This window comes from Chiloscyllium punctatum, chromosome 36 (assembly GCF_047496795.1).
Source record: "Chiloscyllium punctatum isolate Juve2018m chromosome 36, sChiPun1.3, whole genome shotgun sequence".
NCBI lineage: Eukaryota > Metazoa > Chordata > Chondrichthyes > Orectolobiformes > Hemiscylliidae > Chiloscyllium > Chiloscyllium punctatum.
Window position 1 is genome coordinate 44,643,308 of NC_092774.1, and position 26,047 is coordinate 44,669,354.

Sequence of the window (26,047 nt, forward strand, 5' to 3'; positions counted from 1 at the left end):
GTTAATTTGCTGCTGATCGTAATACTGTGTGACCAGACCCACACAGAGGCCAGATTAGCTGAAAGGAGAAGATTCCCTTCCCAAATGAACACTCGTGGGGCAAATTGATTAGCAACAGTCACATTACAGACAATATCAAGAAGAGAATTCAATTCCAGGAATAATGGTAATATTCAAATTGAAACAGTTGATGGGACCATGACTCCTTCATTGCATTCAATCTTTTTTCCCCAACTTGGGGAATTGTAGACGACAGGGCATCCATTTAATTTTAGAGGAGAAAGAATAAAAGGGAATCTGGGAGACAACGTGTTTGCATAAATGGTACTGGGCGAAAGTGAGGACTGAAGATACTGGCGATCAGAGTTGAGGATATTGTGCTGGAATAAGCAAAGCAGGTCAGGAGGCATCTGAGGAGCAGTAGAATCGACGTTCTGGGCATTAATGATGAAGGGTTTATGCCGACCCATTAATTCTCCTGCTCCACGAATGATGCCTGACTTTCCAAGCAGCACAATCACGACGCAAATGTTTGATGTGGGTGCAATAACAACATTTAAAAAGCATTTGAAGATACTCACGGATAGGAAAGGATTAGAAAGTTATGCAGCAAGTGCAAGGAAATGTTGTTAATGTGAACAAACATTTTGTTCGGCATGAACACTTTGGGCCAAAGTGCCTGGTTCCATTCTATAGGACTGCATGACTGAATGACTACTTTGGTAAATATTTGAACTCGTGTTCTAAATGCTGCATGTTTTGAAGTACTGTCTAAACTGATCCCTATCAGGTAGCATTCGTTTCTTACCACCAACTAACGTTGATTTCAGTGTCAAGGTGTGTTCTGATGTGAGATTTTGAAGATCTTTAGGCAACAAATGCAGTTTAGAAGATCGCAAATTGTAAATATTAAGACCATAAAACCATATGAAATAGGAATGGAAGTAAGGCCATTCGGTCCATCGAGTCCACTCGGCCATTCAGTCATGGCTAATGGCCATTTCAACGCCACTTCCCTGCACGCTCCCTGTATTCTTTCATTCTTTGCGTAATTAAGAATTTATCAAATTCTGCCTTGAAGATATTTAACATCACAGCCTCCACTGCGCTGCACGGCAATACATTCCAAAGGCCCACCACTCTCCAGGTGAAGAAACTGATGGAGCGAGTTTTCAGGCTGGAGGTCGCTGCTGCTTGTCATGTTGCTGCTGGTAGGAGCCTTCATCATGACCTTCGTTCTGCCATGAGTGAGGCTGTCCACACTCATCAGCCCAAGGCCCTCAAATTCAACACATCAGACGTTGTGGTGACAGGGGCAACAAGTGGTGTTGGGAAATATATTGCAATTGAATGTTTCAAGCAAGATGCACTTATAATGTTGGTGGCTTGGGATGAGAGCAAACTGCTGTGGCCAAAGAAGGAAATTGAGAAGCACGTCATTAATGATAAACAAGTAGTATTGTGTAAATCTGTTGATGTTTCAAAAGACTGTGGGCAAGTGCAAAGAGTTATTAAACAAGTACAGACGAAGATGGGCCCAGTTGACATGCTTGTAAACTGTGCTGGCAGATCTTTTGTGGCAAAATTTGAAGATGTTGACATTGACTTCTTTGATGGTTAATGGAGATCAATTGTCTGGCCAGTGTTTATCCTACTCCGGCAGTCATTCAAGCTTTGAATCCTCACATTGGATGGCAAGTCTGTATGCAGTACCTGAGGTAGAGATCAGTATATAAAACTAGTAGTCATCTCACTGGGCGAATATTACAGCACGTCAGGCTATTGATTTTGGGAAGTGCATTCAAACCATTGCATGGAATCTGGCGGAATCTAAATTAAACAGAAAATCTTGGAATTGAAAAGTGGTCTCTGTGGAGAAGATGAGGAATCATAATATTTAACAGCACAAACCAATGATATTCGATCCTACTGTGTATTCACCATAATCTGTTATTGTTTGTGGTAGAACCCTTGCACCAATGACCATGAAGGAAGGAAAATTCATATTATCACTTGGTCTGGCCTTGGACGAGTATCACAGGAATGCTACTGTGCAAATTCATGCAAGGTTATTTAGTTCCAAATAAAGTAAGAAGGGTAATAAATGCTGGTCATGTAATAATAAATAAAAGCCAATTATTCGGCTTCTTTTCCATATCTCTATGGAAGTCTATGTTGTTGCAGCAGTGAGATCTTTAGAAAATATTCGTGTCGTGTCTGAAGCTTTAACATTTGTAGACAATTGGCTAGAGAATCCCAACAGTATGGAAACAGACCGTTCAGACCAACCAGTCTGCACCAACACTCTGAAGTGTATCCCACCCAAAACTCCTCCCCATTTCTCGACCTTTACCCCTGACAAATGCATCGTTGGATTGTGGGGGGAACCGGTGTACTAGGAGGAAACCCACATCGTCCAATGTGTGGAGAATGTACAAGCTCCACACTCCGAGACTGGAATTGAACCCCAGTGTCCCTTGTGCTGTGCGGGACCAGTGCTTACAACTGAGTCAATGTGAAACCCACGCATTTGCCTTATGTTTGTCAACTGTAACATCAGTTTTGAAATTGTGCCTTCTTCCTTTCGTTATGTGCTATATTCCTCGTCCCACTGACAAGCCTTCAAGATGGCCATCCATAACCACTGGTTGTCATTGTTCACTTCACTTTCAACGTAATCTTCACCAATAAGGTAGATTCCTGGAAAGGTTTAAAATTGTCCCTTCTCCCTCGAATTCTAAGTGAGTAACATATTTTGAAAACCTCAATCACACGAATATATGGGCTCTCACATCTGTCACTGCATGCCTCCCTGAAATCCCGAACATTCTTTATTGCATCATGCATAAATAAACTATAAGGCATTTAATGAATAATCAGTGGCAAAACCCAGAGCATAGCATTGAAGAGGTGGGAAGGCTATCTCCCAAAGATTGAACATCAGAAGAGTGCAAAATGGCAGGGGACACAATGTCAGAGATTTACTGTTGATGAGTTTCATTCTCAGGGAGCTGCCAATCAATCTGTCACGGCATAAATCATAATATTGAACGACATATTGTGCTCAACAAAATCATCGTGGCTTTTTCACGGTATTTCATGCTTTGTGCATGATGAGTTTGAATTTTAAGATTGCATACCTTAAAAGACAACCAATAAACGTAACACACTTGTTTCGTTTTCCATAAGCCATTCCATAAGAGGTTACAGAAGTCGTTAAATCACAAATTTAGAATATACAGAGTCATGATGAATACATTTGCACAAATTAAGTTTAGTCAATATGCAGATATATGGGACAAAAATTGAAATTGCTGTAAAGAACTCAGAAATAAAAGGAATTGTTACCAATGCTTTTATTAGTTGTGAGCAAGGAAGTGATGATGCACAATTTATATAATTAATAGGAATAAATAAACCAGTATTGCTCAGGCTTGAGTGGTCGATAATATAAATGTACAAGGGAATATAAGCTGTGAGGAGTAGAGGAAAAGTTTGAATTTAGATAAGGATGCACTTTCTGTGCCGCAGATACGCGGAGAATAATACAACGTTTATAAGTAAATTGTTCAATTTTGATTTCAACACACAACAGGTATACACTGTATTCCCCTTTACAATGTGTGAACAGTTTGTTACTGATTAATCTGACGCGGTAACACAGAGAATTAATGCATAGATGTCGTGTAGAAGGGTATTTGAAAGACAAAATGCACATCTTCCTTTTGGAACACTCGTACGGAAGTAGACCATATGTCCCTTTCAGTCAGCTCCACCAATGAATATGGATATGATTGCAATTTCGATTCTAGTTTCCCAGTTAAATCCCATCATTCTCCGTGTCTTTGCTCAGCAAGAATCGAAATCAAACTTGATGAATTTTACCAACTTAATCCCCTTTAGGTTTTGGACAAAAAGCTCCATTCTCCAATAGTGAGTTCAAAATTATGCCCCTCCCTTATAATACAGACCTCTTAACATTTGTCCCCAGTTGTTGACTTTTCCAGAAGAGAACCACTCGACTACGAAAATGTTGCTGAAACTGCATGAGGTTTTGTTGAGACTACGCCGGGAGTCATGGATGCATTTATGGCCACAACACAGTTTGATATGCCTGATTTCAAGGAAACATCAGCCATTTTCCCAAGTCCATATTATATCCACTCGAGACCCCACCGCACTACTGCTCTTCTTCAGCTATGCTATTAATATGATTTCAGTACCACCCAACACATGAATGTTGGAAGCTTGCTCATTCAGCCTCAATGAGTTGATTGAGAGAGGAATAGATTGATATCAGTTCGTAGCTGATGGCAAAACATGAGTTTCGTTCTCATGGGATGTGAAAGGTAATATCTGTGTAAAACATTTAAATGTTTCCCGTTTGTTTAACCTCCATCTAAAACAGAAAGATAGGGACAAGGTGATCGATATTTTTCGAAGTATGCATGGGAAATGATATTTTCACTTTTGGGTCAAGGTATGCAGTCAATGATTGCACTCACTGATTTGAAGTTCCATGTTTAGGCGATTTTAATTACTTCATGCATTAATAAATCGAATAATTGATTGAAGTGGATGTTTAATGGCATTCTTGAACTGCTCCCTGAACTTGGACTGAGTCACGACATAAATAAACGTGTTTGTACAGCAACTTAAATTCACCAACATGAATCCGACTTTTGAAAGTATATATGAAGTGTTATATACGGAAAGCGAAGGATTTGTGGCTGAAATATTGTAATAGAAAACATATACGACATATGTTAGCCACAAAAGTATGAAACTACCAGATATGCTGAAGAGTAAAATCACAGACCTCCTTCGACTCTCCATCTCTGGATCACTACAATTTTCTCCTTTGCTTTGGCCCATCAGACTCTTACGGACTCGACTGCTCACTAAAATATATCTAACCGTCAGAGTATTGATAATCAGAAGTAAAACGAATGGGAACAGTGGGTTTAAAACTGTATCGAACCAATCAAATCCTATCCACCCAGTCTCTGTGAAATAGCTTGGCTTGACGTAACAATACCAAGGTATATTGTCTATTATTACTTTAGCTTCATATGCAAAGTAGAAAGGAATGTTTTTTAAACAGAGGAGAATGCAAGTTGATACCACGACCACATAAGCATTTCTCTCATTGCAGTATTTTGTTTTCAGCTTATGGCAACAAATGGCAACAAATCTATCAAAGGAGAAAGTGAGAGTAAACCATACAGAACAGTCTTTGGCTGAACGACTCAGGCTAAAGGTAACACAGCACACAGGGGTTATATCAAGGAACGATCCTGGGAAATAAAAATAACTGACTCGCAATAGTATGACTTCAGTGAAAATGACCAGCAAATCAGCCATTGCCATAGCCACCAGATAACGAGTGGTGCAACTGGAGAGTCCACACTTTCCCCGAGCTAGGATCACAATAGCCACCACGTTAACTGTAAGAGAGGAAAAGGAAATGAATCTGGAAATTGCTGATTATTCATTTCAATGCTCTCAGTCAAAAAAGTAGTTCTTGAATTCTAGCACAAAGGTGTTCAGAGTCAACATACCATTGCAATAATGATGATAAAATTGTACCTTCAGCTATATCCACCTCTAACACTCCAACATCTAATTTTATTTAAGGGAGAGCAGTTATGAGTAAGCAGACAGTATGCAAAGTTAGGTTGAGATATATTAGATATCCTTGTTAGGATGGTAGCATTTGAATAAGCTGGAGAGAAACATTGGTTGTCCCAGTTTCATCGTCCTCAATAAACTTGAGAACATTTACGTATATTTGAAGGTAAGATCCAAAGCTCATAACAGTGGTGGATCGAGGGCAAAGGTGTTTTAATTACACACTGTCTGATCGTGAGGCATACCCAGTCGTGGTGGAAATGCTTACTGAATAACAGACAGCCACAAGACGCGGGAAATCTCTCCAAAAGGAAAGCTCAGTGTAATGGGGACAAGTCCTTAATTTATAATAATGGTGGAAGGAAGAGAAATGGCAGCGTCCATGCAGGGAGGAAGCAACTCGTCACGTATTACGTTGTGGTGGCTTGCCCCTCCTTCAATCGCCATCAAAACTGGCTTGGTGAGTTACCATCTGTTTTTAAGAGTAAATGAAGTGTGTCATAAATACACCTGCCTTTACCCGTCCACACCTCATCGGTTTCCGTAAAATAAAAAGGCATTTAAGGTAATCGTGGCACGCACGGTAGAGTAAGGCACAAAATGGACGCCGGATCTTTGACCCACTTGCAATTCTAAAACCATTCAGAACTAGTGAGCATCTTCCACTGGAATGGCATTCTTTGTCTCTCACTGTTAGTCTTTTACAAAGTAGTGGCATGTGACACCCTTGAATCACACAAGTCCATCTGTTTCACGTACAGCCAGATCGCAGTTGAGGAGGAAGTTCCACGATTTTTATTCAGAGACATTCAAGATCAATGACCTATTTCATTGGAATGGTGAGTAGTTTTTAAGTGGGACTTGTGGATCATAGTGCTCTCGAAAAGCTTCTATTCTTAAACTTCCAGTGCTTCAGTTTTTCGAAGACGTTGTGCAGATGACCTTGGTGATATTCTGTGGTGAATCTTTCACATGGAGCAATCAATAACTTTTCGTGACCATGTTGGCGGGTGGTTGACGTTTGAAAATGTGATGCCCCGCAAAATAATTGCTTTGGCTTTGTTGTGACAAGTTTCTGAACTTATATTTGAGTTGCACTTTACCAGGCAAGTGTGGAATATTCTCTCATTCTTTTGAATTCTGCGAGGTGGTGAGTGGACAGCCTTTAGTGAGTCAAGAAGTGAGTTACTTACTGTGGGATTCTTGGCCTTGCACCTACTCTTCTTTGCCCCAGATCAGTTTCCAATAAATGATGTGAGCAAAGATGCTTATGGCCTTAATTATCTGTTTAAATGACAAGCAACGCTCTAAATTCTCCTTCATGGTATTGAATGTTTCAATGTAGACTGATATCTTCCTGATATCTTATTCTTATCTTTGCACCAGAAGGTCTGGGTTCAAGACATACGTGCTTTTAAATTATGTAACAACATCTCTGAACAGGTGATTAGGAAATAACATTAATGCTGAAAGGCCTCTCAGACAGGCAGCTCGGGTTCATGTCCCACTTACTCCAGATATATGTCATAACATATTTGAACAGTTTGGCTGACGGTTTGTCTTCCTTTCACGGTGTTAAAGGTGCCCTTGTTTTGACCTTTCCCCCCAAACTTCCAATGCAATGCAACAGTCTCTAAAACGGCGATTGCTGCTCCTAGAAGTCGAGGAAATCACCTCCAGCACCTGAAGTATTACAAAAAAGTGTCGCTGTTACAGCCATAATTATTTTTCATCCTCCTTCATAGATTGTAACAGCGGACGATATCCCCAGGAATACATCCATGGAAGTTATTGAGGTTGAACTGAGAAATGAGAAAGGGGTGATCACTTTATTGGGACTGTATTACACATGCACTAATAGCCAGCAGAAATTTTTAGAAGTAAGTTTGTGAGGCGATTTCAGTTGGTCGAAAAGAATAATCAGGTGGTCATTTTAGGGGATTTTAACTTTCCTATGGGGCAGCCATAGTGTGAAGAGTTTAGACGGAGACGAATTTGTTAAGTATGTACAAGAAAATATTCTGATTCAGTATTTGGATATACCTACAAGAAAAGGTGCAAAACCTGATCTACTCTTGGGAAATATAACAGGGCACGTAACTGAGGTGACAGTGGCGGAGCACTTCGGGTCCACTCACAGTACTTCTTTTAGATTTAAAATAGTGATGGAAAAGGATAGAGCGGATCTAGAAGTTGAAGTTCTAAATTGGAGAAAGGCTAATTTTTGACGGTATTAGGCAAAAACTTTCAAAAGCCGACTGGGGACAGATGCTTGCAGGTAACAGGAACACTGGAAAATGGAAAGCCTTCACAAATAATGAGAGTCCAGAGACAGTAAATTCATGTCAGCGTGGAAGGAAAGGCTGGGAAATGTCGGGAATGTTGGATGACTCGAGAAATTGAGGTTTCGGTTAAGGAAAAGAAGGAAGCATACGACAGGTACAAACAAGAGTGAACAAGTGAATTCTTAGAAAACAACAAATGCAGTAGGAGTCCACTTAAGAGGGAATTCGGAGGGCAAAATGTGGACTGGAGAGAACTTTGGCAAATATGGTTGAGGTGAATCAAATGTGTTTTCATGAATACATTAAGGTCAAAAGAGTAACAAGAGAGATAATATGGTCCCTCAAAATTCAACAGGGCAACCTATGCGTGCAGTTGCAAGAGATGGGGGAGATACTAACTAAGTATTTTGCATCAGTGTTTCCGTTGGAGACGACATGGAAGATATTGAATGTGGAGAAATAGATAGTCACATCTTGAAATATGCTACATATTACAGAGGAAGTCGTACTGCATGCCTTGAAGCGTATAAAAGTGGATAAATCCACTTTTGGAAGTGATTACTGGGCCTCTTGCTAAGATATGTGTATCATCGCTAGTCACAGCTGAGGAACCGGAAGACTGGAGTTTCGCTGACCTGATGGCACTATTTAAGAAACGTGGCAAGCAAAAGCTAGGGAACTAGAGACTCAAAGAGCCAACGGTCAGTGGTGGACAACTTGTTGGATGGAATCCTGTATTTCGAAAGTCAAGGAGTGATTAGGGATAGTCAGCCTAGGTTTTGTACGTGGGAAATCAGGTCTCACGAAGTTGATTGACGTTTCTGAAGAAGGAACAAGCAGGATTGATGTGGGCAGAGTGCTGAAAGCGATTTATATGGACTTCAGTCAGGGGTCGGCAAGGTTTCTCATGGGAGAGAGAGTAGCAAGATTGGATCGAATTTGAGTTCCTGTAAAATGCCCTTCAGCCCAGAAGTCCATACCAACCCTCCAGAAAGCATTCCCCATCACTCTATACTTATCCCTGAGTATTACGGGCAATTTTGCATTGCCACTTCACCTAACTTGCACATATTTGAATTGTCGGAGGCAACACGCGGAGACATGGAGAGATTGTGCAAACACAACACAGACAGTCTCCGGGGGCTGGAAGCAAACCCAAGTCACTGGTTTTGTGAGGCAGCAGTGAAGCTACCCTGCAGCCAACAAAATTCATGGAACCTAGGGAGAACTAGCCATTTGGATACAAAACTGGTGGTGGAATGTTGCTTTTCAGACGGGAGGCCTGTGACAAATGGTGCCACAAGGAATGATGTTGGGTCTACTATTTTTCGTGATTTACAAAAACTGATTTGGGTGTCCGCAGAAGAGGTATAGTTAGTAAGTTTGCAGGTGTCACTTAAGTTGGAGATCTACGAGACAGAGAAGGAGGTTACCTCAGATTACAACGGGATCCAGATTAGATTGGCCAATGGTCTGAGGAGTGGTAGATGGAATTTTATTCACATAAATGCGAGGTGCTGCGTTTTGGGAAATCAAATCAGAGCAGGACATATACATTGAACGGTAAGGTCGTGGGTGATGATGAACAAAGAGGCCTTGGAGTGCAGTTTGGTAGTCCCTTGAAAGAAGAGTCGCAGTTAGATAGGATCGTGAAGCAGGCGTTTAGTATGCTTTTCTTTATTGGTAACAGCAATAAGTATACGAGTTGGGAGGTCATGTTGTGGCTTTACAGGACATTGGTTAGGCCACTTTGAGAATATTGTATGCAATTCTTCTCTCCTTCCTATCAGAAAGATTTTGTGAAACTTGAAAGGGTTCAAAAAATATTGAAAATCATGTCACCAGGGTTGGACGATTTGAGCTATGACGAGAGATTGAATAGGTTTGGGCTGTTTGGAGCATGGGCGCAGAGGGGTTATATGATAGATGTCTATAAAATTATGAGGAGCATAGATAGGATAAATAGAGAAGGTAATTTCCATGCGGTGGGGGAGTCCAGAACTAGACAGTGAGGGTGAAATATATAAAAGGGACGTAAGAGGCAATGTTTCATACAGAAGGTGTGCATGTACGGATTGAGGTGCCAGTGGAGATGGAGGAGGCGGGTAAGAGATACCCTAAAACCAGAATATTCTTTCAGCGCCATGTTAGTGTCCTTGAGTTGGAGTCAGAAAGGTTGGTTTGAAATGTTGCCTCTTTTGGAGTGTCCCTTTTTCAATTCTGAAGAAGTGTCACTGAGCTTGCAAAGATGACAGTGCCTTCTAACCACACATTCTCGCGCACATTGTTTTTGAGTGCACCATTGATACTGTTTCAGGGCAATAGTAATGACAATATTCACTCCCACGGATTTTCTGAAACTTGTGCGAACAGGATGAATGAACAACGTAAGCAACTTAACTTTACAATGCTCTCGTGGAAGTAAATGATTACAATTAAAAAACATTTATACAGGCTGTACTGTTGTTAACTGCCAGGAAACAGATCAAATCTGCCTTTGCAACTGCCTTTTATGAGCAGAGAAATATCATCAAGTCTTTACTTTTTTGCACTTGTTAGTGAATAACTGCAAAGAAAATTACTTCACATTGAAACCTTGACAGAAGACGTATGTTGTGATGCTAAGACAGAATAAGAAATATTTCATCGGTAAAAAGATGTTTCAAATTAATGGGCTGCACCTCTCCACTTAGTGGGCAAGACTGAGTCCAAAACAGCACTGACAGGTAAAGTTTCTCATGCATGAGACCGAGAGTGAGACGTTGCTTCTCAATTGAAAGAAGATGACAACCCAGGAATTGCTGGAAGGAGCTCGAAGGGACCGAGCAAATATGATCGTCGTGGGAGAAATTCACAACCACAGGAAGCAAGTACTTCAACCTGTTTGTTATTAGTCGAAGTTTAGTACATTTCTGCATGACAGATATTCGAATAATACATGATGATGGCATCCAGAGATATATCTGCAAGTTCGTAACCAGACGTTGGATAAGGTTGTGATGGAATACTGGTAAAGATCGTGGGTATGGAAGGTTCCAATGAGAGACCCTTGGTATTTTGTTGCAATAAATTTTGAAGAATGTTTCTGACATTGTGCAATAAAGGTGGAGAGATTGAAGATTTAAGGTGCTGAGTGGGGTCACTAAACAGGCAGGTTTCTTTCTCTGTGATAATGGGGGCCTTTTAAATTCATTGGAGTTGAACTTTTGCAGGGAAGTTGAGATCGGTGCATCACTGCTGCCTTGAATCTGGCAGATGATGGGCAGTATTCTTGGAGTTATAAGTCAATCGGTTCTCACTCTTTAGCCTCCTCTTTCAGCCACAGCCTCTGATAGGTACGACGAATGAGATGTTTATATTTGGGGAATTCTGAGGTGGAAACGTTATTGAAAGGCAAGGAGTGATGGATCACCTGTAAATACACATTGTTCTGCACCTTTCCAGTGCAAATGTTTGCTCCCACGCTTTCCATCCTCAGAGTTAGTTCAAATCTATCTGTAGAATTCCAGGCATATATACGTTTTAGTTTTGCTACCAACATTTCAGTTATATTAGAAACTAACCCCGTCTCTTCCAACCTGAAAAGTTCAATTCATCAGTGGTCGGTATAATTTACAGTGCACCACCCAATCATCCAGGCGTTTTTGCTTGTGTTAGTAATCCACAGGTGATACACTTTTACAGTGGCCGGTACTTTCATTGATACATGGCCAGTGGATAATATGGTTTCATCAGCTTAGTGACCAAGGCTCAGTGTAATATTACACGACATGGCACTGGCGTCAGGAGTTTGATACTTTTCGGTATCCCACATTTTCTGCAATCGTCCAGCGAACATTTACACCCATTAATATATTATCAATGGAGTACGGACTTGCACTCAAGTTAGTGACTGCCGCTGAGCACAATTCTAATATCAAAACCTATCAATTCGTAAATTACCAGAAATTTGTCTTCATTATAGTCGTATTCGACAACTCATGATTTCCCATTAAAGTAACAAAGTCTGATTATTCAGCTTACTTTAAATTTATCAGGACAGGTTTAGCTTCTGATAGGATCATGAAACACAAATACAGAGATCTTTCTATGTATATTCTGACAAATTATCACATTTATCTCTGAAGGTCCAATAATGAATCAGCATGAAATATTTGCAATTGAAGGTGAAAACGAAAGGTCATATCCCAAATAGATTTACGGATCGTGAATAATGTTAACAGCTTACCGGGAACACCACTGACTGCAATCATCATATAGACTACTTTTGCAATTGTATAATACGTTGCTAGCATTTTCTCTGCAAGATGATGAACTCCTTTGTGAACAGGCAATCACGATAATCCAAAAAACACACTCACAGAGCCGTTATATTTATACCCACTGTCAGATCCACCGGGACCAGTAGTTACAACATCATTCAATTTTTTTTTTCTCTGAATTTGTACAGATAATGACACATTTGTTATGTCCTTCATCTAAGAAGATGCAGTTTGTGCTGAGTTTCAATTGGAAAATGCAAAAGAAAGCTATATTAAAACCATGTAAACAATTTACGAGAATTAAACGCGTATTGTCACAGATATTCTGGAATTATTCAAACACCAAGCCTTTAAACTAATATATCATACCAATTGAAGTTAGCATTTCAAACTGAAGCATTTCTTAAAGTAAATGAAATGCATTAATTTTATGTATTTGAATAAGGAAGCAGTGACAGATCATTCGGTTCTTTGAGGCTGCTATGCCATTCAGAAATTCAAGACTGGTCTAATGTCTTCATATTCCTGTCGTTCCCATTAACCCATCATCCCTCTTCTTCGCAAGGATCGACCTACCTCTGCATTCAAAATATTCGAAGACTGCTGCTATTGTCTTTTCAGGAAAGCTGTTCCAAACGATGAAGATGAATGCTGAGAAAATAATCTCTTCATATATATATAATATCAACATTATCCCCGCATTCAATTTCGTCCCACAGTCGCAAATGTAATTTTCTAAACCATCCATTACCGACGGTTCATTCTCATCGATTTCAATTCTCTTCACCTTTGCCCTTCGAAATTTCAGCAGACACAAGCCTAGCCTGTCATAACGATCCTCATAAGGTAATTATTGCTTGTTAATCTATTAAACCTTCACTGACCTGTCTCCGAAAGGTCACACTCACAATGTCCAGATATTGCCTCAATAATGCATTGTTTTACTGAAATATCATCTCTCCATTTTAGGATGCGAAAAGCCTTGCAATAAATGTTTAATATCATTTGATTTCCGAAATCATATTTGCGTACATAATCTTCTCTAATGCTGGCACGAAGACTCCTAAATCTCTCTGCATTTCAGAAAATTTGGAATGCTTATCATTTCGATGCAATGCTTCATTTTTCTTTTTCTTCACGGAGTAGAACAATTGACATTTTGTATTCTATTTTTCCAGAGGATTGCCTGTCTCGAACTATTTGTGTCCATTTTTGGTTTCTTTGTGGCTTCTGCACAACGAGCTTTCCTCCATGGCATTATATATTCAATGGAACCCTCAGCCATTCCGCCCAAAAATTTACTCAAGTCATGTTTTAAATAAGAAAGTGTTGATATCCCAAATTGTTCCCTGTGGCAGACAACACGATATATATTTCCTGCCAAGGCTCAGGGCTTGGGTTGGAACTATTTATAATTGCCTCAAGGAAAACTTTCCCAACGAATAGTTACATGGCCCTACTGGAGAAGGGGAAAATCTCTATCTCCTTTTGGAAATGTAGCACGACCAGTATCGACATATTTTAATTTGAAGCAGTTATAGAGTCATAGAATCCGAGAGATATACAGCATGGAAACAGACCCTGCGGTCCAACTCGTCCATGCCAACCAGATATCCCAACGAAATCTAGTTCCAAATGCCAGCACCCAGCCCATATCCCTCCACACCCTTCCTATTCATACACACAGACAATTTTCTCTTAAATGTTGCAATTGTACCAGATTCCACCACATCCTCTGGCAGCACATTCCATGCACGTACCACCCTCTGCGTGAAAACGTTGCCCCTTATGTCTCTTTTGTATCTTTCCCCTTTCACCGTAATCCTATGCCCTCTCGTTCCGGACGCCCCGACCCCAGTGAAAAGACTTTGTCTATTTATACTATCCATGCCCCTCATAATTTTATCAAACTCTATATGGTCTCCCCTCAGCCTCCGACGCTCCAGGGAAAACGAGCCTCAGTCTGTTCTGCCTCTCCCTTTACCTCAAATCCTCCAACCATGGCAACAACCTTGTAAATCTTTTCTGAACCCTTTCAAGTTTCACAACATGTTTCCGATATGAAGGAGACCAGAAGTGCACGCAATATTCCAACACTGGCCTAACCAATATCCTGTACCGCCGCAACATGACCTCCCAACTCCTGTACTCAATACTCTGAACAATAATACAAAGCAGACCAAACGCCTTCTTCGTTAGCCAGTATTCCTGCGACTCCACTTTAAAGGAGCTATACACCTGCACTCCAAGGTCTCTTTGTTCAGCAACACTCCCTGGGACCTTACCATTAAGTGTGTAAGTCCTGCTAAGATTTGCTTTCCCAAAATGCAGCACCTCACATTTATCTGAATTAAACTCCATCTGCCACTTCTCAGCCCATTGGCCCATCTGGTCAAGATCCTGTTGTAATCTGATGTAAGCCTTTTCGCTGTCCATTACACCTCCACTTTTGATGTCATCAAACTTACTAACTGTACCTCTTATGTTCACATCCAAATCATTTATGTAAATGACAAAAAGTACAGGGCCAAGCACTGACCCTTGTGGCAATTCACTGGTCACAAGTGTCCAGTCTGAAAAACAACCCTCCACTACCACCTTTGACCCAGTTCTGTATCCAAATGGCTAGTTCTCCCTATATTACATGAGATCTAACCTTTATAATCAGTGTCCCATGGGGAACCTTGTTGGACGCTTTACTGAAGACCACATAGATCACATCTACTGCTCTGCCCTCATCAGTCTCCTATGTTATTCTTCAAAAACCTCTATAAAGTTCACAAGACATGATTTCCCACGCACAAAGCCATCTTGAATATCGCTAATCAGTCCTTACCTTTCCAAATATATGTACATCCTGTCCCTTAGGATTCCCTCCAAGAAATTGCCCAACAATGAGGTCAGGCTCACGGGTCTGAAATTCCCTGGCTTGTCGTAACCATCCTTCTTAAACAGTGACACCACGTTTGCCAACCTCCAGTCTTCCAACACCTCTCCTGTGACTATCGATGATACAACTATCTCAGCAAGAGACCCAGCAATCACTTCTCTAGGTTCCCACAGAGTTATGAGGTACACTTGATCAGGTCCTGGGGATTTATCCACCTTTAACCGTTTCAAGACATCCTGCACTTCCTCATCTGTCATCTGGGCATTTTGCAAGATGTCACCATCTACTTGCCTGCAGTCTATATCTTCCATATCCTTTTCCACGTAAATACTGATGCAAAATATTCATTTAGTATCTCCCCCATTTTCTGTGGTTCCACACAAAGGCCGCCTTGCTGATCTTTGAGAGCACTATTCTGTCCCTTGTTACACTTATGTCCTTAATATATTTGTAAAAACCCTTTGGACTTTCCTTATTTCTATTTGCAAAAGCTATCTCATGTCCCCTTTTTGCCCTCCTGATTTCCCTCTTAAGTATACTCCTACTTCCTTTATACTCTTCTCAAGATTCACTCGATCTGCCTCTCTGTACCTGACATATGCCTCCGTCTTTTTCTTAACCAGACGTTCAATTTCTTTCGTCATCCAGCATTCCCTCTACCTACCAGCCTTTCCTTTCGCCCTGACAGGAATGTACTTTCTCTGGATTCTTGTTATCTCATTTCAGAAGGCTTCCTATCTTCCAGACATCCCTGCACCTGCGAACACCTGCCTCCAATCAGCTTTCGAAAGTTCTTGCCTAACTCCGCCAAAATTGAGTTTCTCCAATTTAGAATTTCAACTTTTTGAGCTGTTCTAATTTTTTCCATCATTATTCTAAAACAAATAGAATTATGGCCGCTGGCCCCAAAGTGCTCCCCCACTGACGCCACTTATTTTATTCTGTGTTTTTGTTAAGACAGTTTGTAAGGCAGAGTCATTAAGCAGTCTACCAGAAACATTTGAGTAAAAATCGCGGAAGTCCTTGAGTTTTTCTCTTCGCTGCATGGTGTGGCCAGATCTCACAGAGCACGATTGCTGAATTTTTAGAGTTAAGCTTTAAGCAGAATCCATTGTGGCCTCAACGGTAATTGAAGCTTCACTGAATGTCAGCTGGCTGTTACTCTTTCTGAGTTTTCTCCTGATTTTTTCACCTCCTGGATGGGAGAGCCGCATGGGAGAATTTGAATTTTCCTTTGTGCAAATGAATGTGTTTATGTGATATTACTATGTTGGAACATTTAATTATTAGTAGCTACTGTATCTATTATTGTGCTAAGTGTTCCAGTCGAGTTAAGTTATTCTAATTCCCTCTTTCTTTTGTTGAATTATAACAACAGCATATAAATAACTTTGTTTAAAATCGAATGGTTTGACCTATTGCATTGCGTCTGGAACAAGCATTTCATTTTTTGCCTTTGAAAGTAAGAAAAATTGATGTCTCTGCTGCCTGCGCTAATAATTTTCGGGGATATGGCATGGGCCATGATTGAAGTATTCGTGGCGGAGCACTTTGTGTCCAGTGATCACAAGTCAATTAGTTTTCAAGCTGTATGGAAAAGAATGAGCCGGTCCTCAAGTTTAAGATCTAATTAGGTCAAGGTCAATTTCGATGTTATTAGACGGGAACTTACAAAAGTTGATTGGAAGATACTGTTTACGGGAAACGGGACATCAAGCAAGTGGGAAGCTTTCAAAAGTGAGCTAGTGGGAATTGAGGGACAACACGTTTTTGCTCGTGACAACGGCAAGGCTGGCTAGACTAAGAACACAGCATGATATGGGTATTGAATCAATGTTCAAACAAGTGAAAGAGGCATATGCCAGAAATCTACAGCTGGGATGACGTGCATCCGTTGAGGAGTGTATGGGTTGCAGGAGTACACTAAGAAAGGGAAATAAGGACGGCAAAAAAGTGCACATAAGATAGATTTGGCAGATAAGGTTAAGCAGAATCCAAAGAGATTCTACAAGTATATTGAGAACAAAAGAGAAACTAAGGAGATAATATGGCCTTAGAGGATCAACGCGGTCATCTATTTGTGGAACAACAGGAGATGGGTGAGATGCAAAACGAATATTGCATGTAGGAATTCACTGAGGACAAACATATTCACGGTGGAATCTCGGGGAAATACACAGTGATGTTTAGAGAGTCCACCACAGCAGGGGAAGTGATGAGATTTTAAAACACATAGAGTAAATGAATGACTGGGTGCTGATCAACTGTATCCCAGTAAATTTTGGGAAGCAAAGGAATTATTATGGGGCCCTTAGCAGAGATACTTGTATTGTCCATGAACATGGGTGAGGTGCCGGAAGAATGGAGAGTGGTTAATGTACCAGTTTTAAGGAAGACTGAAAGGAAAAGCTAGGGATCGACAGATAGACAAGTCTAATGTCAGTGGTGGATAAGTTGCTGAAGGGGAAGCTGAGGAACTAGATCGACATGCACTTGGAAAGGTCAGGACAGATTCAGAATGGTCAGCATTTCTTTGTGCTTTGGCGCCCTCATATCTCAGAAATTTTCAGACGTTCTTGATGATATGAACAAAATGTTGATGAAAGTTGAGCGGTAGCTATTGTCTACATGAGTGTAAGCGAGGTTTTCGACAAGTTTCCACATAATAGACTGGTTGGCCAGGTGAGAACACATGATGTCCAGGGAGATCTAGCCGACTGGATACAAAATTGGCGAGAGAAGAGGAGACAGAAGATGTTGGTACGACGTTACTTTTCACACTGAAAGCCTGTGACCACCTCGGTGACGCAAAGATCGCTGTTGATTCCACTGTTGTTTGCCGTTTAAATAAATGATCTGGATAGGAATGGCAGAAACATTGGCAGTAAGTTTGTAGAGGACACCAAACTTGATGGATAGTGAATAAGATAACCTGAGGATGTATCTGATCTTGATCAATTGGACTCGTAGATCAACGAATGGCAGGTGGACTCGACTTTAGATGAACGCAATGTGTTGCAATTTGATGTGACAAACCGAAGATGGGTGTACACGGTTCATTGTAGGGTCGTTGGGAGATGTGTTGAACAGAAATACCTAGGGGTTCAGGTAGATTGTTCCTTGAAATTAACGTCACAGGTCAACAGGGTAATGAAGAAGGCATGAGCAGGCTTAACTTCATCGGTCAGAGCATTGAGTACAGGCTTTTGCAGGTCATGTTACGGCTGTTCGTGTCTTTCACAAGAGTACATTGGTGTACTGCGTACAGTTCTGTGCACCCTGCGATAGGAAACATATTATAAAACTGAAAACGGTGGGAAAAAAGATTCACAATGATGTCACAGGCACTGGAAAATTTGAGACTTAAAGAGTGCCTGAATAGGCTGAAATTTCTTTCCCAGCAGTGTAGAAGGCACAAGGCTCAGACGTTTATAAATTTGCGACGCGCATAGATAAAGTGAATAGCCAAGCATTTTTTTTCAGGTAAGGAGAATTGAATGCTAGAGAGGACAGGTGGACAGCTTTAAGGTGAGGAAGAAAGTATTTTAAGTGTTCTGAGGAGAATTATTTTTCATGCAGATTTTGCATGTTTCGAACTACCTAGCAAAGGAAGTGGCAGAGATAAATACAATTACAACATTGAAAAGATATTTCGAGGGAGCCAAGGATAGGAAACATTTAAAGGGATATGAGGCAAATGCAGACACATAGGACTGATTCTGTTTCGGAAACTCTCGACATGATGGGGTTGTGCCAATGGGTCTGGTTCCATGTTTTACGAGTTGATGACTTAATGACTCTGCAAATCGAAGTAAAGCTCATCCACATTTTTTTGTTCTTTTGTGTGACGTGGCCAGCATTTATTCTTTGCCATTGAGAAGCAGCCTTCTTTAACCACTGCAGTCCACCTCCTGTGGGGCAGCTCATAATGCCGTTAGGGAGGGAGTTTTAAGATTTCAACGCAACGGCAGTGAAGAGACAGCGATACATTTGCAAGCCAGGATGGAGGGGAACAGAAAGGTGGTGATATTCCCTTGGAGCTAATGTCATTGTCTTTCTTAATAGAAATAATCGCAAGTTACGAAAGTGAGGTCTGAGGATCCTTGGTGGACGAAATGGATGCTCGTGAATTTAGTACCAGTCACGTAGGCTGCTTTGTCCTGGATGGTGTAAAGATTCTTGAATGCTCTTTGAGTTGCGTCGATCCAGTGAAGTGAGGAATACTGATCACACTCCTTACTTGTACTTTGTTGATGACAGGCAGCCTTTGGGGAGTCAGGAGGTGAATTACTAGCCACAGTGTTCCAAATCGTCGACTTGTTGTTGTAGCCACCTCGTTTATGTGTTCTTTTGAGTTCCTGTTCAATAGTAAACTCCATAATGTTGATAGTGAGAGACTGAATGGCGATGACTGTGGCAATTCTGCCGCTTTATCAAGGTTATTTTAAATGTTTGTTTCAAGGGTGGATGCAAAGGACGATTTGCTGGATCTTCTTACCTTGAACAATTGCAGTGAACTGGCCTGTTCTCACAGTTCATGTTAATTTTGGCTTGGTTTGTTTCAGCAAATAGTCGAAAAAAGCTGGGAACCGAGAGATGCAGGGACATTGAAAACAGGTTCCATGCTTCAAGAGAGATATTGTCTGAAGTTTCACTCTGTAATCTCTCCTGCCTGTAAAACCCGTGTTTGAATTTCCCTTTTACCAAGGGGCACATTTAAGGAATGTTGCAGGGATTGGAACAGCTTCGTTCTGTTGCGAAATCGTGCCTGTGGGTTATGAAATAAGTTACCTTTTTTTCTAAATTCTGTTTTCTTTTATTTGAGCTTCTTCGGCAATGTCTAAAGTAGTTCTGATGTGATTAAAGCTGAATGTTTTGACGAGCTGCGTCACTTCCGGAATGCCCATTATATATCTGCCTAAAGGGAAATAAAAGTTCGAGTCAGGGCTACCTTCTTCAAATACTTTTTAGTGGATCTGCCCTGGTCCATAAGAGTAACATCATTAAATTTTAAATGACGGTTATAAGGTTGCACTCTTATTTCTCAAAAGATGACATTTGTGTGTTGCGAATGTTAATTGTCACTTGTCAACCCATGCCTGTATATCATCCAAATATTGTTGCATTTGAGCACGGGCTACTTCGGGATATCAGAATTGGAGAATGGTACTGAATACCTTGCGATCATTGGCAAGTAACCGTATGATGGAGGAAAGGTAGATGGTTGCAGTAAGGACAGTATCCTGAGGGACAAGTTCTCATTTATCCAAAATGCATGTTACTTTCCCAAATAAGTTCAATATTTTTGATAGCATTATTTCTGTTTCACGACACCATGATGACGGCCTGGCTGAACTGGATCCTAATTTGTGTGTCACTATATAACTTTGATAATCTCTTCTACCACCATCATGATTATATATGTCAAGTATACTTGCTTACAGTTTCCATTTTTTCTGGATTTTCATTTCCTTTTCCTATACACACTTCTACAAATGTGGCCTTAACAATGTCTTGTCCAGCCTAAATTGAAGTCCCACCTCGTCTCCTCAATGGTCTGCCAAAGGAGGCAAATGTGCTGAACGCCTTCTTCACCATGCTTTCTAACTGTGACGTCACAATCTAGAAGACATGAACCTTAATCACGAGGATTGTATATTTGACAAAGCTCCCCGGTGCTCCAAATTAACAGTACAAGCCCAGCCAGAGTGACAAAACTGCAACATTTCGTGTTTATCTACATTAAACAACATCTTCCATTCCTCAGCCCACTAGCCCAGTGAATCAAGATCCCGTTATACTCTGAAATGTTCTCCCTCATCGTGCATTGCCATGCCTTTATGCAATGAAATATTTCCTCGACCCCCCAGAGGGTTTTTCCTCCAATGATTAATAAACGTTTTGATACTGGAAGTGGATTCCGGGTATAGAATAACTATTTAGTAATTACACTCACATATTTCGCTTTTGCATTGGCCTGTGCATCTGCTTTTTTGTGCTCTCTGTTAGATATACTTCACATTTGGTAAATACGAAAATATTATGCCCAGATTGTCACCACCAACAAGACTGATTGATCCAAGATGAATTCGGCCTGAGACAAGACGAATATCGAAATGATAATCCAAAGAACTGTCGATGCTTTAAACGGCAACAAAAGCAAATCGCTGGAAAAGCTCAGTTGGTCTTGCAGCATCCGTCGACAGAAATCAGAGTTCACATTTTGGGCAAAATGATCATTCCTCAGATCCGTGGAAATAGCTCCTCCCAGCCATTCATCTGGACATTGTGAATTTTGATGGTATCAGCTCAAACGTAGGCAGGAAAGGCATTTTACGATACGCTGCATGCCAGCTCCTTCAGCTGATGAATCAGTACTCCACAACGGTGGACACCATTTCCAGGAAGAACTGAGCGTCACCACGCGTACAGAATAGTCCTGACGCGGTGTCTTGAATATCCATTACCAATAGTTCCTTAAGCTGCACCGCGAATTGAATTAATCTGGTCCTTCGGGATGTAGCTATTCAACTGTGTCTGCAGAAGGTAGAGGGGAAACAAACAAAAACTGAAAAATATACTTGACCTCATCCTCACCAATTGTACATCCATGCATGCATTATTATATCTGTACCATTGAACACCTCACGGTTCTTGTGGAAACTAACACCTCTCTTCATATTCAGGAAACATAACATCGAGTTGTGAGGCAATACCTCCGTAATAATTGGGAAAGAGTTGTCAAAGATGTCAAAAGCCAAAAGTAGGAATCGATGAGGCCCTGGGGTGTTCACATTCAGGGTTGCTCTATCACATGTTACACAGGATTGGCGAAAACAACTTTACTCTAACACTGCTATCAACCGAGGAGATCAACCCAGGCTCAATAAAGAGTGTTGGAGGGACACCATTCACACCTACCAATCAGGTGTCAACCTGGTGAATCTACAAAACAGGTTTCTGTGCATGCAACCTTTAGTCATTTTCCCCATTCTGCAACCATTACAAAGGAGATAAGATAGCTCTCAATTTCATGTTTTGTTGATGTCGATACTAAATGTAGATTTCGAAATGAATCAGTTGTCTTAAAATATTATCGTCCTTAATCCGACTTCTTCATTCTTCCTTTATTCTAACATCATGTCTCTCCAAATTATGCTTCAGACGTATCTGTGCTTTTGAATTTTTTTAAATAATTCATTTTCGTTGTTATTTTCTTTATCATTTCTTTCATTCCACTAGGAGAAAGTGAGGACTGCAGATGCTGGAGATCAGAGTTGAAAAATCACAGATGGTCAGGCAGCATCCGAGGAGCCGAAGAGTCGATGTTTCGGGCATCATCTCTTCATCAGGTTGTACTCTAAGAGCTTATGGTGAAACGTCGACTCTCCTGCTCTTCAGATGTTGCAGGACCGGTAGTGTTTTCCAACCACACACTCTTCGACATTCATTCCACTGTCATTTTCAGTTCATTATTTATCTTCCATCTTGTCTTTTTATTTATTTTTTTTCTAATTCAAGTCTCCTTTCATTTACCACCCAATCGTAGCTAATTCGAATGACGATATATTAAATTGAAGCTTCCTCTTTCGAATTTGGAATAATGAGTCATTAATTTAAATATTTTATTTTACAATATTCTGCTTTCATTCCTACATGAAGTTCAAATATCACGTCGGATAAAGCCAAGATACAACCGATTCCCGAAATCAGAAGCATGCACACTGTGATGGTACTGTTCCTTTGACAGGATTATGTTGCCCATGTTTTTTTTTTCAAAGAGGCAATAAACGCACAGATTCCAGGAATTCTGGTTTTCATGGGTTTTCGAGACAATTGGATTATAACTAAGCTAAAGGCTTTCAAGTTAAAGAAAAGCAATACTTGTACAATGAAAGGAGAATGGCCATTTCTCCTACCTCAGGTTCTCTCTGATTTGTTGTTTTTTTGCTGACTGGCTGTTCAAAACAAGCAGCTGGTTTTGAGACTGCTGGTCAAAGAAGCATCTACATGGAAAAAGCTGTTCCATGCTGTATCTCTCTGCCATCTCTCTCTTTCTGGTATCACTCCTGTGAGATCCTGTATTTGATTTTTCCTTTCTTGCTGAGGTGTGTTCATGGGGATAATTGCACCTGTTTTGGAACAGCATCGTTAAGTTTTCTGATAGGTTAAAAGTTAATGTATATTCTGTTCTCTTTTGTTTGGGTTTCATTTGGTGATCGTGCAAATAAATTCTGTATTGTTTAAAACTAAGTGGTTGTGGCAGCTGAATCAATCCTGGAATATCCACGATACACTTACTTAAAACAAGTAGTAAAGTTACGGTTTGGGCTAATCTCTTGAAATGTTTTGATGAGGTCTGCCCGGTCCAAAACACACTGGGGGGTTCGTCCAGATTTTGTTCTTTCGTTCCGATTTGCTATTAGGGTTTCTGGAGTCGAAGGCATCAGTTATTATCTTTTTTCCAGGTGTTGAATTCGGTTGGTTTAAACAGTGTCTAGGATAGCAATGGATCTTCCAATCACCAAGAGTTTTCTGGAAGAAGTGACTTTTGTGGCCTTGTAAAAGGTAAATAAGGCCACAATACTGGAATTAGCCGACAATCCGCATTTGGAGCTGCCTCCTTCTGTGAGGAGAGATAAATATAGCCATAGCTCAGCATTAAAATTACTGGAGATGCCATGAAATCTTTTAAGATGGCTACATTTCAATTGTGAATGAAGCGGCTTGAGGCAGAGGCAAAAAGACCTGGGAACGGCAAAAGAAATGACATAATATGGTCCATAACACACACTGACTTCTGAGAAAAATTAGCAGGTCTGGCATCTCCTATGTAGAGAAAAACATTGTTAAGCATTGTGTTAAGCATTTCGAGTCCAGCATGCTTTGTGGTTTCCTTCCGGTATGTTCAGGTTTCGAGTCCAAGAACAGTTTGGAAGAAGTTGTCATAGACTCGAAATGTTAACACTATTTTCTCTCCATAGATGTTGTCAGACTTACTGAGATTTTTGAGCCATCGTCAAAAATAGTTGTCTTCTACTCTGAGAAAAAAAATATAAATTCAGCAATATTCCGGACAAAACCAAGACTTAAAAGCGCCCAATAAATTCACCACAACATTTTTGCTTTGTATCCAGATACTCGATGCAATTGTTTCTTTAAAAAAAACTCCTCTTTAATTCAATTGATTCAAACGCCTGAGAGCAGCCCCAGCGAAGTTGTTATCTGAGCTCATGATAATCCTGGGCAAGTCACACCACAGAATTTAACTCGGTTTGATAGAGCACATGTTTGATATTTACACTTGGCTAGAGATGTTGTCATTCAACTTTTGATTCTGTTTAACTTATGACTTAAGATGCTGTACTGAAGACAAAGCTAAACGAAACATCTTAATTTGTGTACTCAACAGAATAAGCATTGTACTGTTGACATTTCAGAAGTTCTCAGAACCCCAGAGTTTTCTTTTGGGAATTATGCACTTCAATCAATGTCCAAAAAATTTACTGACACGTTTACAAAAACAACTTCTCGTAAATATTTCCATTTAATACATATTTTTTCACAACATTAAGGTCGAAGCACCGTTGGGGGATCTGAAAATCTGGCTTTTGTTCTAAGTGAGGCAGAACATTTTTCAAATTCATCCAATTTATGGATACTAAACGCAGGTTTAATGTAGAATCCAATTCCTCATTTGAACCATAGCCAACCTTAATGCCATTACTTCATTCTCCCTTTTCTATAAACTTATTTTTATGAAAGTCAGTTTGTCTGAGTACTTTGCTTTTAGAATTTCAGGCTCTTGTATACATTTTGCGATTTTTCCTTCCCATTATCTTCAAAGTTCGTTTTTATTTTTATACTGTCTCTCTTCACATTTCAACTTTATGATTCTGTTGGGGTTCTACTGCAATTATATTTGTATCCTCTACAATTTCCATTCATTCTCCCGTCTTTATCTGCCTATTAATAAGTTCTGACTAACGTTTACTCGATTTTAGCGCTCACTTGTCAAGTTCAGGCTTTCCTCCTTTTCATTGTCAAAACTGAATTTGAACATCGTTGGCGCCATTTTCAGAAATGTCTTTTCCACGATCGCCACATCATCTATATTTATCTCGTCAAGCTTCCCATTGCCAATTCGAACCATACCACCTCCGCCCCAACACGTCCCCCACCCACGACTACACCAGTAAGTCGGATAATTAGGATTTTCATTTGAGATAGCCACGATTTTTTTTCACGAATCAATCTATGTTATTCTTTATCTCTATTCATAGCATTCTGAATTGTTGCATCTGAAACCTTCCACAACACTGTGGCTAAATGGATCGGCCTCTGTTATTGGTTACACCTTTATTCCCCAACACTTAATGTTTGCAATTCTTCATCCTCTGGCATCACCTCTGAATCTACCAAAGACCAGTAATTGGTACATTAGTAATGTCCATTCTCACTTCTTTGAATATCCTTGGTTGCATCTCATGCGGTCCTAGTGCCTTGTCAAACAAAAATACCAACAAATTATTGAACCTCCTCATCATTTGAAAACTTTCCCAGTGACAGGATTTCATCCCACTCCCCGACACCGCGCAGAATCTGTCCACTTTGGAAGAAAAGATGAACGCTTTTTTTAAAAAGAAGGAACTCAACCACAACATCGCGTGCTTCGATGTATAAGCCACTTTTAGTCACTGATCAGACTGACTCCTGAATTCACAAGCCTGTTACAATGTATTGGTCGATCGAAAATATTGAGCATCAAATTTATTTTTGCTGACAGTATTTTCTCAAATTCTACTTTCCGTCTCTTATTTCCATTTCTACCACCCATCTGAATCCCTGCATCAGCTTAGGCCTCAGTTGTATTTTCTCCATGACACCTAACATAAAACCACTCTTTTTTTCACCTCAATGACGATCCATATTTCTTAGGTCTGAGTCTCGATTTGTTTAACCATATCTGATGCTTGATG

At 40.4% G+C, this 26,047-nt stretch overlaps 1 protein-coding gene across 1 annotated transcript; it reads right to left on the minus strand.

Moving 5' to 3' along the window:
* Nucleotides 1-4,542: 4,542 nt before the first annotated feature.
* On the minus strand, nt 4,543-25,221 carry LOC140460070 (probable G-protein coupled receptor 139). Its single transcript, XM_072554473.1, has 3 exons — nt 25,080-25,221; nt 12,145-12,234; nt 4,543-5,447 (listed from the first exon to the last, which is right to left on the minus strand). Exons 1-3 carry the CDS (start codon nt 25,219-25,221, stop codon nt 4,543-4,545), a joined length of 1,137 nt encoding a protein of 378 aa, XP_072410574.1.
* Between the last annotated feature and the right edge of the window lie 826 nt (nt 25,222-26,047).

Coding starts and splice junctions, on each gene's coding strand:
- LOC140460070 (XM_072554473.1), bottom strand. CDS start 25,221: ATGGTTCGAATTGGCAATGGGAAGCTTGACGAGATAAATATAGATGAT. Junction 12,235..25,079: donor GGAAAGCCTGAACTTGACAA/GTGAGCGCTAAA, acceptor CTGTTCACAAAG/GAGTTCATCATCTTGCAGAG. Junction 5,448..12,144: donor TGCAGTCAGTGGTGTTCCCG/GTAAGCTGTTAA, acceptor CCTCTCTTACAG/TTAACGTGGTGGCTATTGTG.